At 47.3% G+C, this 13,894-nt stretch overlaps 1 protein-coding gene across 2 annotated transcripts in view; it reads left to right on the top strand.

The window, feature by feature from the left end:
- Positions 1–12,655, top strand: part of Fbxo42 (F-box protein 42) — a 61,875-nt gene extending 49,220 nt beyond the window's left edge. For both annotated transcript variants that reach the window (XM_050153288.1, XM_050153278.1), the window contains 6 exons: positions 98–251; positions 1,289–1,399; positions 6,211–6,307; positions 6,705–6,761; positions 7,354–7,470; positions 7,882–12,655. In XM_050153288.1, coding sequence (XP_050009245.1) covers positions 98–251; positions 1,289–1,399; positions 6,211–6,307; positions 6,705–6,761; positions 7,354–7,470; positions 7,882–8,997 — 1,652 coding nt within the window. In that variant the 3' untranslated portion in view covers positions 8,998–12,655. The remainder of the gene's footprint in view (positions 1–97; positions 252–1,288; positions 1,400–6,210; positions 6,308–6,704; positions 6,762–7,353; positions 7,471–7,881) is intronic.
- The last annotated feature ends 1,239 nt before the right edge of the window (positions 12,656–13,894 follow it).

The following is a 13,894-nucleotide window of genomic DNA, read 5'->3' as shown; positions in this document are numbered from 1 at the left end:
GTTCCTTCCTTGTTTTTCCAAGGAAAGATGACCTGTAGCTAGCCTAATGAATTGTATGTTCCTAAATCCTAACCATGGTGCTGTTGCCTTTTCCTAGGGTCCTATCCTTCCCCCAAAGCTGGAGCCACTCTAGTCGTATATAAGGACTTGCTAGTGCTATTCGGTGGCTGGACGAGACCAAGTCCCTATCCCTTACACCAACCAGAGAGATTCTTTGATGAAATTCATACATACTCACCATCTAAAAATTGGTAAGCCACGAAGATAATCCATCCTATATCTGGAAGAAATGGGTTTCATTGTATTACATTTTAGTGTGTGTGTGTGTGTGTGTGTGTGTGTGTGTGTGTGTGTGTGTGCGCGCGCGCGCGCTTGCATGCTGCAGCATGTATGTAGAGGTCAGAGAACAACTCCAGGAGCTGTTTTTCTCCTTTAACCATGTGAGTCCTAGGGATCGGGTTCAGGTTGTCAGGCTTGGTGGCAAGTGCCCTTGCCCATCAAGCTATCTGCTGGACCAAAAAAGGGGTTTAAATCAATGGATTCTTTTGTGTGTGTGTGTGTGTGTGTGTGTGTGTGTGTGTGTCAAGAATCCCTTGGAGGGACTGGAGGGAGGACTAGAGCTCCCTTCTCCAGAGGATCCAGCTCCCTTCTCTGGACTCTGCCCCCCCCCCAGCATACAGTCAGATAGACACATATTAATATGATAGTAAATATTTGTAAAATTATTAACAAAACAAGAGAATCCCTTGAAGAGGTTGATGGAAGCTAAAGTTCTGCTCGTGCAGAGGGCGCACATCAGAAGCTTGCTTCTGGGTTGAGACCTTTGCAACATCGTTTCCACAGGAGGAGAAGCAGGGGAGCTCTGTTGTCTCTGAGGAAAGTGGCTCCTTTCCAGGAGCAGTGTGCGTGGAGACCCTGTGTACTGCCGCAGTCTTGGGCCACACGGGTTATTTCTCAGACATGGCTGTCTTATTTTGTGTTTCTAGATAGCCCTGGCTGTCCTGGAACTCACTATTGTAGACCAGGCTGGCCTCAAAGTCACAGAGATCCTCCTGCCTTCCCCTCCTGAGTGCTGGATTTAAAGGTGTGCACCACCACGCTTGACAGACATGTCTCTCTTTCTTTTTTTATGTGCATTTGCCTACATGTATGTGTGTGTGTGTCTAGCAGATATGTGCTAGAAAACAGGCTGTCTTTCTTAGTGGATGCCACCACTCCTTTGTGCCTTATACTTTCAAGATGGAGTACGTGGTTCTGACTTTTGCTTCTTCCCTCTGCTTTCCATTAGGTGGAACTGCATTGTTACTACCCATGGGCCTCCTCCCATGGCTGGCCATTCCTCCTGTGTGATAGGTGATAAAATGATTGTCTTTGGTGGCTCTTTAGGATCCCGGCAAATGTAAGTATTTCTGATTTGCTTCATGCTAATGTAAAGATAGAAATTCCTGGTCGTAACAGGCCAGAAAAGTGAACTAGGCACAGCCTTGTCCCTGAACAAAGTTCTCAGTAACCTAGTTAACTGCTTTACCCCAGCATTTAGTTCTTCAGTCTCTCCATCACATACCAGATTTTCTCCTTAAAGTCAAGGTTAAGTGGAATTTCTTTCTGTTAATCCAGTGGGGTCAAGTTTTTGTGAAGTTTCCCCCTTGTCTTCTGTCTTGCGCCCATAGAAGGTCACTTCCAAAAAGCAGGATGCTCTGCCGCCCAGCTCAGGTCCTCCAGGAGGAGAGGTATAGTCACTGGATGGGTAGAAATCATGAACTCTCCCATTGGGTTAAGGAGATTAGGAGAGTGAGTTAGAAACAAGAAACTGTCAGGGAAGCTGCTCCCCAGCCACTGCCTTCCAGGGTTGCCCAGTCCTGTGAAGTTCAGAGACAGACCAGCAGTCCGTCTGCATTACTGTGAGTGGGAGCACAGGAGTTTTCTGTTGAACCATCAAGAAAACAGACCCAAGCTTGCTCTCTGACAGGACTCATGAGCTTTCTGTTTTAAAATAGTTATGGGGGGGGGGGTGCGGGACTGGAGAGATGGCTCAGTGGTTAAGAGCATTGCCTGCTCTTCCAGAGGTCCTGAGTTCAATTCCCAGTTCCCACATGGCAGCTCACACCTGTTCCAGGGCTTCTGACACCGCATACAGACATACGTGCAGGCAAAACATTAATGCTCTTGTGGAAATTTTTAATAATAATAATACAAAAAAATTAATGCTCATAAAATAAAATAATAAATTATAAGAAGAGTTCAGCTTAGTCTACAAAAAAGTTATGGAGTTTAGGGTTATCCTAGGCTACATAGCACATTTGAGGCCAGCCTGGGCTATATGAAAATCTGACTTTTTAAAAAAAAAAAAGTAAAACAAAAATGTAAATTAAATAAAAAATATTTGTGGAAAGAAACAAAAGGAACTGCCCTCCAAATGAGCGGACTTAGGGTTTAAGTTTGGGAGTACCTACTTTGTGTCTTTGTGTGTAAGTAGAAGACCTTAAAGAGATAACACTGGAGACTGCAGCCAGGACTCAGCCCTTGCCCTGCTGTCTGGCCTTGAATTCACCCAGTCCTCGACCTTGTGAGTGCTAGGATTGCAGTGGGGGTGGGGGATGTCCATGCCAAAGTGCTGCTCCTTTCCTTTGACAGGGAGAGTAGGTGTTTTGAGACAGAAACTCTCTTGCTGACCTGACTAACCTTGTACTCACTGTGACCTGCCTGCCTTTGCCTGCGACCAAAGGTGTATGCCGCCACGCCCAGCACTGCTGCCCTCTGGAGTTGAATGTAGCAGTTGGTTCTTAATAAAATCAAAGCTTTTAAGCCAGGTTGTGGTGTTGCAAACCTTTAATCCCAGCCTTGGGAGACAGAGGCAGGTGGATCTCTGTCAGTTCCAGGTCAGCCTGGTCTACAGAGTGAGTTTCAGGACAGCCAGAGCTGCGTAGAGAAACCTATCTTGATAAACAAAAACTTGAGCTTTTACTAGCACTGTGAAATACTCCTGCACCATGATAGATGCCTTTAGAACCAGTTTTTTGTCTCTCATGGTTTTTGTTTTTAGAAGCTGCTACTTCCTGCTTGTACTTTGGGTCCAAGGTATGGAAGCACACTCGCCTCAGCTAAGACCTTATGACCACAGAGAAATAAAAGGTTGAAAGGTCTCAGGATGGGTTCAGCGCTAAGTGACGCTGAGACGCTTGTATAATGTAAATTGTGTGTGTGTGTTATTTATTTATGCATTTATTTGGTTGTTTTTTCCAGACAGGGTGTTGAGGGAGCTGCAGGCCTGCTTTTTGTCTTGCCCGGCTCCCGCACAGCTAGCTTTATACCAGAAATAACAACACACAAACTGTATTCATTTAAACACTGCTTGGCCCATTAGCTCTAGCCCTTACCGGCTAATTCTCATATCCCGAATTCTCATATCCCGATCAACCCATCTCTAATAATCTGTGTAGCAACAGTCTTACCAGGAAAGATTCAGCATGTCTGACCTGGCGGCTTGCTTCATGCGTCTGCCGGGGAGAGGGGAGCATGGCCTCTGCTCCAGAGAGCAGAGCTGTCGAGTCTGAGCTCACTTCCTCTTCCTCCCAGCATTCTGTTCTGCCTACTCCACCCACCTAAGGGATGGCCTATCAAAATGGGCCAAGGCAGTTTGTTTATTACCAATGACCTTCCTCCATCATTTCCCCTTTTTCTGTTTAAACAAAAAGGAAAGGCTTTAACTTTAACATAGCAAAATTACATATAACAAGAGTTATCAAGTAAAAATTACAATATTTACATCTATTTTATCTTTATCATAACTAAGGAAAACTATAACTATAACTAACTATTCTTCAACTCCATCAAAGACTCCAGAAAGATACAATATTACCTAAGCAAACAAGAAATAAGCAACTTCCAAACTCTAGAAATGACAGAGACATCTTGCTGCCTGGACAGTCACCCAAAGTTTCTCTGTACCGTTGGGGCATCCCTCTTCGGTCTACAGGCCCATGGTATCCAGCAGACATTTCCATGAAGCAGGAAAATTCAAAGGCAGTTCAGTCACTATCTGCTGTGTCCTGCAGAATGTCTCGTAGACTCTTTCATGAATCAGGAACCCCAAAAGATCATCTCACCTTTAGGCAAGTTCAGTAGTCCTCTCTCTGCGGGTTCTCTGTGTCTAGTTTATGCAGTAGTCCAGGCAAGAGCAGTTTCTTGCCCAAATGGCTATCAAACTCCATAAGGATCCTCTTCGATGCCCATCTTCCTCTTGAAGTAGATTGGTGCTGCCAGGAGCAGAGTGTCTCATTGTCATGAAAAGTCCTAAGTTATTAAAACATTTAAAATGCCATATTCTATAATCTTTGAAAGATATGAAGAATGCCTATCTAAAATATATCTGTACATCTAGAAAATCTTAACCAACATACTACAAGCTTGACTATTATTGATTATCCATTAACAACCTATATACATTACATTTTTAAGTGAACTACACAATCACAATACCTTAATCAAGATCAGAAATACATATACATATAACAAAATTGACCTTAAATATCTATCAATAAAGCAAAATCTATACTAATGCAAATTATTCATATCTATATCATATCCCCTTTAAATGTAAAAGAACATAAACAATATTTGAGAATATGGGCGCAGTTATTTCTCTCCAAACTGCTTCCTGCTGAATGGGGGCGCTGTTATTCAAATCTTTCATGGTGTAACCTGTGTGCCAGGGTCATCTCAGTCTCAGTCAGCAGTTGAGTGAAGCAATTTTCTGAAGGTGTTCACAGCAACCCTTCAGGAAGGCGTGGTCCATCATACCATATTGGAATAGAAGAAATTCACAGACTCACCCTCTGTGAAAACAAAATAAGAAATTCCTTTCCAAAGCATCATGTCCTTAGATCTAAATTTCAAAGTCAAGGCATTTTCAAAATATCTATGTTGGATTAATTCAGCAGCATTTATAAACAAATATCTTTTAGCAACTGTTGCTCTTTTCTCAGCATTCAAACAATTCAAAGAGAGCATAATAGCATACAGTATCAAGGTTCTCTTTTTATTTTCCATCTTTGTACGACTTTATTTTAACTCTATTTTGTTTATTTTTACTTTTTAACTTTTTGCTTTTTGAGACAGGTTCTCCATATATCTTTGACCTGGAATAACTCTGTAGATCAGGCTATCCTTGAACTCTCAGAGATCTTCCTGTCTCTGCCTCCCAGGCATTGGGATTAAAGGTGTATGCTACCACACCTTGAAGTCACAGAGGTCAATCTCCCTCTGCCTCCCAAGCATTGGGATTAAAGGTGTGTACTACCACACCCAACAACTCTCTTCCTTTTTTGTTACTTTTAAGAACTTTTAACTTTTATCTTGCATATATTTTTAACACACTGTAAATCATTTAAACATTTTCTTTNCAGAGGTCAATCTCCCTCTGTCTCCCAAGTGTTGGGATTAAAGGTGTGTACTACCACACCCAACTACTCCCTTTTTCCACTTTTTACTTTTAAGAACTTTAACTTTTAGCTTGCATATATTTTTAACACACTGTAAATCATTTAAACATTTTCTTTGACTTTGAATCTTTCTTTTACTGTATATGTCTCTTTTTTGACCACATGAGTCTTTAATTTACCAAGCAATATCAGTAGGACTAAAGCAGTGGCTTTGATGGCTGGATCCAGCCCATTCCTTAGCTTTCCAGCCTCATGGCTGAGGTACTGGCTGTAGCTATGTTTACTGCCACAACTCTATGGCATTTCAAGGTCCCTGCCAGCAAGTAAGTTGCAGCAGCATTATGTCCACAGACAACACTCAAGTCCTCTCTCTGTAGTCGGCCTGCAGCTCCTACTACAACAGGCTTTCTCTGTGTAGCCCCGGCTGTCCTGGAACTCACTCTGGCTGGCTTAAACTCTGGTCTCTGGCCCCCTTCCCCACTGGCATGTGCCTTGTTTCTGTCGGTTTTGAAGATCAGCAATGTTTCTGTTCCATAGGAAAGGAAACCAAAGGTAAAGAAAATAAAGTCTCTTGTTTAGGATGCAAAACTAGGTAGTCAGCCATGGTCTTTTTTCTTCTGAAGTCCCTGGAATCATCATCTCTGAAGGCTGTTTGTATGAAAGTGATGTAAGATTTCCCCCTGGGCACAGGCACCAGAAACTCCCAGCCACCACTGTGCTCTCTGGAGCTCCCAACTAGTTTCCTCACAACTGTGTTCTTGTCTCACAGGAGCAATGAAGTTTGGGTCCTGGACCTGGAGCAGTGGGCGTGGTCCAAGCCGAACATCTCTGGCCCCAGCCCTCATCCCCGAGGTGGCCAGTCTCAGGTGCTAAAGAGTTTGACTATTGAGCAGGCACTGTAGTTAGTATCTTTATGGGAGTGAGGTGAGGTACCCTGTGCACTGAGCCAAAGAGAATTTCTCTTTTTCTTTTCTTTTGTTCTGTTTGTTCTCAGCTTCTATTGCTGTATTACTTAGAGTGGCCTTAGTGGTTTTTTTTTTTTTTTTAAAGAGAATTCTTCACTTTCTGTGATTAACACACTTGTATTAACTTTTTTTAAGTTAGAATATGTCTGTTAAAGGGTCATCAGTTCAAAGGTCTCTAATTGATGTGGGTTGGGTAGAGTAGGCAGCTGGAACACTTACTTGGGAGCTGGGCGTGGCATTTGTGTAAGTCACTGAAGTGTCCTTGTAGGTTTATTTTAAATTTCTTCATCTTTCCCAGATTGTTATAGATGATACAACTATCCTAATCCTCGGCGGCTGTGGTGGTCCCAATGCCGTGAGTATCAGTACCATTCACTCTGCCTCAGCTGCTCAGTGAGACAGAGCCCTAGGCATGCTGACTCAGAGAGAGCACCCTTGCATTCCGAGGGTAGCGCTCATGTTTTCCGCCCTTTCCTGTTCTCTTTTTTTGGGGGGTGGGGGTGGAGTGAGAGGTTCTTTTAATCAGAAACCTTGGTCTCTTATTCACTCCTCAATTCTTCCTGGCTCTGTTTCCTCTTTGAGCTGTAAGATTTGCCCGTTAAGGGGGCAGTGGGGTAGAAAATAGGTGGAAAGCTGAAGTCCACATGGAATTACTTTAGAATGCGGACTGAGAAAGTTAATGGACATATCATGTCTCCCCTGCATGCACGCACGCACACTAGTTACGGTTGGTGTGTGGGTCATGTATGAGTGAGTGGAGGCAGGAGTCACAGGCGCAGACAGAGCTGAATGTGAATAGCTGAGGACTTAGGTAGCACGGCTTTAAGACGACAGTCTGTCACACAGTAGATAGATACATGTAAATAGACGTAACAGTGTGAGACAGCGGTTGTGTGTGTCGGAGCACCTGACAACCCTGACTCCTGTCCTTGCTCCTTCTCTTGCAGCTGTTCAAAGATGCCTGGCTGCTGCACATGCACCCAGGTCCCTGGACCTGGCAGCCACTCAAGGTAGAAAATGAAGACCACGGTGCCCCAGAACTATGGTGCCACCCAGCCTGCCGGGTAAGCAAGGATGGAGCAGCCAGCGGGAAATGTCCTAAACTGGAAAACCAAATTTGTTAAGCTGACAGAAGTAGAAAACAGTTTGGTGTCACATGCTCTTTCAGTATTTACCATGTCCTTGAGCCGCTTGGAAGGAGGATGTAGGTGCACATCCTCTGACTTCTAGCTTTAAGGATCCAATTGTCTGCAGAGTGTTCCCCAGGTCCCTCAGAGCTCCTGTTCCACAGCCGTAACGGGCGGCACCTCACTGTAGTGCAGTCGCTCAGGGCTACCTGCCTTCCTAGCCAGGACCACTGTTCCTTTCAGCCCCTCAGTCCCGGCCTTTCCCAGTGCCTGTGTTAGACAGTGGGATGGTTGCAAGAATGATGAGAACTGTAGGCGAGGCTGTGAGCACAGTCCTTTGTTTTCCAGGTGGGACAGTGTGTGGTGGTCTTCAGCCAGGCTCCTAGCGGGAGAGCACCGCTCAGCCCCAGTTTGAACTCTCGCCCATCACCCATCAGTGCCACTCCTCCAGCCCTGGTTCCTGAAGCCCGAGAATACCGCTCCCAGTCCCCAGTGAGGAGTATGGATGAAGCTCCTTGTGTCAATGGCCGCTGGGGAACACTGAGGCCCAGGGCTCAAAGACAGACTCCGTCAGGTTCCCGGGAAGGGAGCCTCTCCCCAGCCAGAGGAGATGGCTCTCCCATCCTCAATGGTGGAACCTTGTCTCCAGGAACAGCAGCTGTCGGGGGTGCTTCCTTAGACAGCCCTGTACAGGTAGTATCTCCAAGCACTCCATCTGCCTCTGAAGGATATGACCTAAAAATGGGACTTTCTCTAGCCCCCCGACGAGGGTCTCTACCAGATCAGAAGGACTTGAGGTTAGGTTCCATTGATCTGAATTGGGACCTGAAGTCTGCTTCCAACAGCAGTCACATGGATGGTACAGACAACAGGACAGTTGCAGGGAGTGTGAGACACCCTCCAGAACAGACCAATGGTGTTCACACCCCACCACATGTGGCCAGTGCCCTTGCAGGGGCTGTATCCCCCAGTGCCCTGCGGCGGAGTTTGGAAGCCATCAAAGCGATGTCATCCAAAGGGCCCTCAGCGTCGGCCACACTAAGTCCTCCTCTTGGGTCTTCTCCAAGCTCTCCTGGGAGTCAAAACCTGAGCAGTGGAGAAACAGTACCCATCCCCCGCCCAGGACCAGCCCAAGGAGATGGTCATTCTTTACCCCCCATTGCTCGCCGTCTGGGCCACCACCCTCCACAGTCCCTCAATGTTGGCAAACCCTTGTACCAGAGTATGAACTGTAAGCCCATGCAGATGTATGTTCTGGACATTAAAGACACCAAGGAGAAAGGCCGGGTCAAATGGAAAGTGTTTACTAGCAGTTCCGTGGTCGGACCTCCGGAGACCAGCCTGCACACAGTGGTGCAGGGCCGAGGAGAGCTTATCATATTTGGGGGGCTCATGGACAAGAAGCAGAATGTGAAGTACTATCCAAAAACAAACGCCTTGTACTTTGTGCGAGCAAAGAGATAATGTGTTCAAAATCCCTTTTCGTTTGGAATTTTCCAGTGTACAAGCATCTGGACTGAGACTTGGGAAAACAACATGACTCCCACAAACCAAAACTCCAATTCCAGGCCTAACTCACTCCAGGCTGGGATCAAATCTCCATTAAGGAAAAGATTATATATAAATATATACAGATATATTATATACCCAACTCTGTTTACAAGTAAAGGTGAGATCTCCGTCCTGGTTCAGATGAGCTGTTGCGGAGGCTGTGCTGGCCTTTTCTGTTGTGTTGGCCAGGAAGTTAGGGAAAGACAAACAGCATTAACTTCCCACGAGAAGCAAGCTGAAGAGCCCCCTGTGATCTCTGTGGCCTTCTCAGACAGACGCCGCGCTGCAGGGTCAAAGTCAGTTAACAGAAAAAGTTCTGTCCCCTCCTGTTTGAACCACAGAGGACCTGTGATGGCTCTGCAGAAGCACTCTGTGCCTGGTCCCTTCTGTGATCCAGAGAAGTCACCCGACAAGAAATACTGTTCCCCACATGCTGGAGTCACGGTGAAACAATGTTTAGAGAGCCGCCATCTGTCTGCCTCCTTCCTGTCCGTCGGTCCTGAGTTCTTCCCACATGTCTCAGCAAACATGCAGTGTCCAATTATGAGATTTTTCTGACAATCGTGTTTGGTTGCAAGTTGCCAAAAAAACATACTGTTTTCCTTTTAGAATTGGGTCCTCAGAGGCCCCTTTTCTGTCTGTAGGCTGCTCCCCTGCCCTTCAGTGGTTTGCTTTGTTTTGGGATGGTTTATTTCACTTTTTGTTTTGTTTTGGGCTTTTGGTCTTTTTAAAAAGCATCAGGACTTCCATTGCTCCAGCTTCTCTTACAAAACTCCAGTGTCTGTAGATGTCAGATTTCTCAAGCCTTCCACCGCAGTGTGGGGGTACACACCTGTGACCCTAACACTCAGAGCAGAGGCCGGATGATGGGGCTAGCCTGGGTTATATGATGAGACCCTGTCTCAACAAAACAAAGTAAAATTAAGATGCCAATATCAGTAAAACAAAACAAAACTCAGAAGCATAAGAAGACACACACCCCCACCCTAGGCAGGTTCTCACTATGAAGCATAAGACACACCCCCCCACCCTAGGCAGGTTCTCACTGTAGCTCACAGACTCTCCTGCCTTCGCCTCCCGAATATTGGGAGGAAAGACACATGCCACTAGGCCCAGCCCCAAAGATTCCTTTTTCTCTGTGTTTCTTTTATCTCCTTTGACTGGGCACACCTGTCCCCGTTAGTAAAATGTAGGAGTTGGTCTTAAAGGGGAATCTGGGAACAGTTCCTCCCAGAAAGGGTCTCCTGACTTGTGACACCTTCTGCTGTGCTGTTGGCAAGTGACTGGGTTGAGAATTGCATCCTTAACACTTGGAGATGACCTGGGGGCAGCACTATCTATCCTTCGGGCTCTCTTGTTTGCACCTTAGTCCCCAGCAGGCTTTGTACTTTCACTTCAGTCGAGATAAGTACAGCCCCCCAGGAGAGGGTTCGTGTTGTTCAGAGGCGCTGGAAATGACTAGACTTGAAGCAGCCTGTGCATAGGAGATAGCAAAGAAGATTATTTTAAATGGCCGTGCAACTCTGGATTTTTGTGGCTTCTTGTCAGTGGTGAAGGATTTTCACTTTGCCTTTAAAACCAAAACTAAAACAATGAAAGCGTGTTTCCCAGCCCCACCCACTCTCCTTTTTTCTTGTCAGCATCTCCCAGACACAAGACCACTGCTGCTGGCCCCACCTGTCTGAGAGCTGTGTCTGCTTCACTCAGTCTTCCCTTAGCCATTCACTCTGCTCTGGTGGTCTTGGCAGGAAAGCCCCCTGTGGGAGCCCAGGGAAGGCCTGTGCTCTGGAGCTGCTCCCGAGGGAACACCCGTGTGCCTACTTCTGCTCCCACCGCTCCGGCTCCCTGCCTTGTCATTTCTGCCAGTCCTTAGCCGAGACTGTTTGATCCTGTGGGGCCCTGCCTTATGAGGCGAGGCCAGCAGATGAGCAGCCTGGTATTACTGAACCCTGGCTGTGATGTTTGCATGTGGACAGTGCCCCTGGACTTGGTTTCTACTTAAATACCAAGTATTCAGACACTTGGAAGTTTAAAATCTCCACTTTGTAGTCTTTCTTTTTCCCCTGTGGCCTTCCTAAGCTAGCTGTCAACTGTTGATTCTCCTACTTTTCCCAAGTAGGCAGGCAACAGAAATATTAACCTCTTCAAAAGCAATGGGTTCCTCAGAACTCTGGGGTCCTGGGGCTGGCTGCACTGCTGAGAGCCCGGTATCTGCAGTTCCTCCAGAGGAAACAGAGCGAGCCTTGTGTGCAGCCAGCAGTGCAGGACTTGGTAGTCCCTGAGCTCTGTGGATGTGTGCCATGGGAAAGTGACTCCACAGTGACGATGGTGTCTTCCCAGCCCTGGGAGACTGTGTGGCAGGACTTCCGGTGTCTCCGCAGAGGTCGGCATTCCCACAACACCGGTAGTTCAAATTTAACCACAACTCCTTTTTTTTTGACACGATACCAATTTTGTCTTAAAATTCACTGAGAGACATGAGACAAAATATTTTGTTTGAACCCTCAGGAGCACCTAAAGCAAATATTTATCAGTATTTAAGTATTTAAAATACATCTTGTTTCTACTTGAAGCTTTAACCCTTTCCATTCCTACAAGTGTGCCTTTGAGAGCCCTCGGTCATATTAACCAGTCATTTCGCTGGCCTCTCCCGTGTGAGAGTTCTGGGCACTGCTCCGCCCCTGCACAGAGCCTCCTGTTCATCATCCACACACCATGCAGCAGAGAACATTGGTTTTCATTCCTCTTTCCACCTTCCTTCCTTGCTTGGGGTGAGCTCGTCACAACCCCACCTCGTGCCACATTTTGGGATCATCAGTAAGGTGTAGTAAGAGTTTGTTTAAGGTAATGCTGGAACTTGTCCCCCCCCCCCCCCAGCCTCTGTGGGTTGATTGACTTTGATGTTTGAGCCACGAACTGTGGAAGAGCGGTCTTGGAACTCCTTAAATACAGCAGAGAAGAGGAGGAAGCCGCATTGCGGGAACAGCCACTGGCAACAGAACAAGGGGGTCCTCCCTTGCTTTACCACATCTTTCTGGGTTCATTCTGCTTTGCTTTTCCCCTTCAAAGTGAATCACCTGCTTAGTGTGTCCGTCTGTCTGTCCTTGTCCTCATGGTGACCCCAGCATGGTGATGTACTCTGCTTTGTGTTATCTCACCAGCGCATATGATGGTGGGGAGGAGCTGAAGGGGGCCAGGAAAGGAGACCTGGCCTTGGGTACTGCATACACCATGTTCTGCCTCCATTGATGGCCTCTCACCGCCGCCCTCATGGGTGAAAGCCAGCCTGTTGGGCTCCACTGTGCTCGCTCCGCTCGCTCTGTCCCCTTCTACCAACCAGGGCTCATGTCAGTGCGCACCCACCGTGCCCTGGCGAAGCTGGTGCTGTGAGTGATGTTTCCATGCCACTCAGGGGCGCCAGGTGGCTCACCCTGATCGTCATTTTAGGCACATCACAGTGTAGGAATGAAAATGGAACCCATGGATATTTAAATCTGTCAACTTCGGTTTTGTTAATGTTTTCCCCTGATGACTTTTTAGCAGTTTAACAAATAAAACAAAAATGGACTGACTTGTCTGGACTGTTTTATTAGTACAGGAGAGAAAGGGGGACTCCCCGGGTGGAGGGCAGTGGGAGGAAACCGGTGGCTGGAAGGTTGATTGCTGTCCCTGTCTCCACCATGCCTGAAGGACTTGGCATCGCTGATCTTTGGTCTCACCCTGAGATGGAGCCCCAAGGGAAGTGCAGAGCACACAGCAAATAGGACCTGGGTGCTGCTGCCCCTGCTTTTCTCCTTTACTCTGGGGTGCAGGTCTTACCAGCTGTGGGGTTCAGGAGGGTGTGCTGCAGGAGTAGAGGAAGCACACCAGCAGTGTGCTTCACATATGGTAAGTTGTCACCCACAGGAGCCCTCCCCCCACTCCGTGCACAGGCGCAGCGCAGTACTCAGCCAGGGCAGCCTCCCTCGTCTCAGTGTAAATGACCAGGAAGAGAGACAGCGCAGACTCCCCCAGCCCAGGCCACTATCCTGAGCCCATAGGAACCTGAGAAAGATCCCTAAAAGCAGAGGGCCTAGAGCACCCATGGCCTGGCAAAATAGGGGCACTGCCTCCAAACCTACCAAGCTAGCCACTGACTGGGGCTTCCCCTTGCTGCTTCTCTCCCTCCACCCCAAAGGACAGCATCTCTTACCTGTGTTAGCTCTTCTACAGCGTTGCCAGGGAATGGGTGTGAGGGGTGGTTCCACCCTTGCTGCGAGTGTTTGAGTGGACACCGATGAGCTGCTGGGTGGCAGCTGGTTCATGCATCAGGTCAGGAATGAGCTCTCCCTGTGCCTTCGACTCTTGAAACTACTTGACTCTTCAGACTCAGAGGGTCTTAGAAGTGAGATGGCTTATAATACAGGCTTTTAACCGAAATAGACTTGGAACCAGAGATGAGGTGGGATAAGCCTCCTCACTTCTTTGATCCTCAGGCTGTCAGTAAAGCAGTGTTAGGAAGCCGTGCTCTAGCAATTTAGCTGGAACCAGGCAAGATTTTTGAATAGATGTGATTCCCCAAACGGCCGCTTGGGGGAGCCCTAGGAAAGACTTTGACTGCATCTGCATGGTCCACCTGTGTGTGGGGGGGTGTGGGGGTGGGGATGTGGGTGTGCGCGCGCGCCCGCGCTCTGTCCAGTATAGTAAGGAAAGAGACAAGGTGGCTTGCCCATTGTTCCCTTTTCCGAACCCTGGTTGACACTCCCTGATCAGCTTGCCTCAATTTCAGAGTGCCACCCCCAGGCTAACCCTTGCAGGCCCAGCACAAACC

The sequence above is a fragment of the Alexandromys fortis genome, unplaced genomic scaffold (assembly GCF_014885135.2).
Source record: "Alexandromys fortis isolate MF-2015 unplaced genomic scaffold, M_Fortis_MF-2015_v1.1 scaffold_26, whole genome shotgun sequence".
NCBI lineage: Eukaryota > Metazoa > Chordata > Mammalia > Rodentia > Cricetidae > Alexandromys > Alexandromys fortis.
This window is presented reverse-complemented; position numbering and strand designations above follow the sequence as displayed.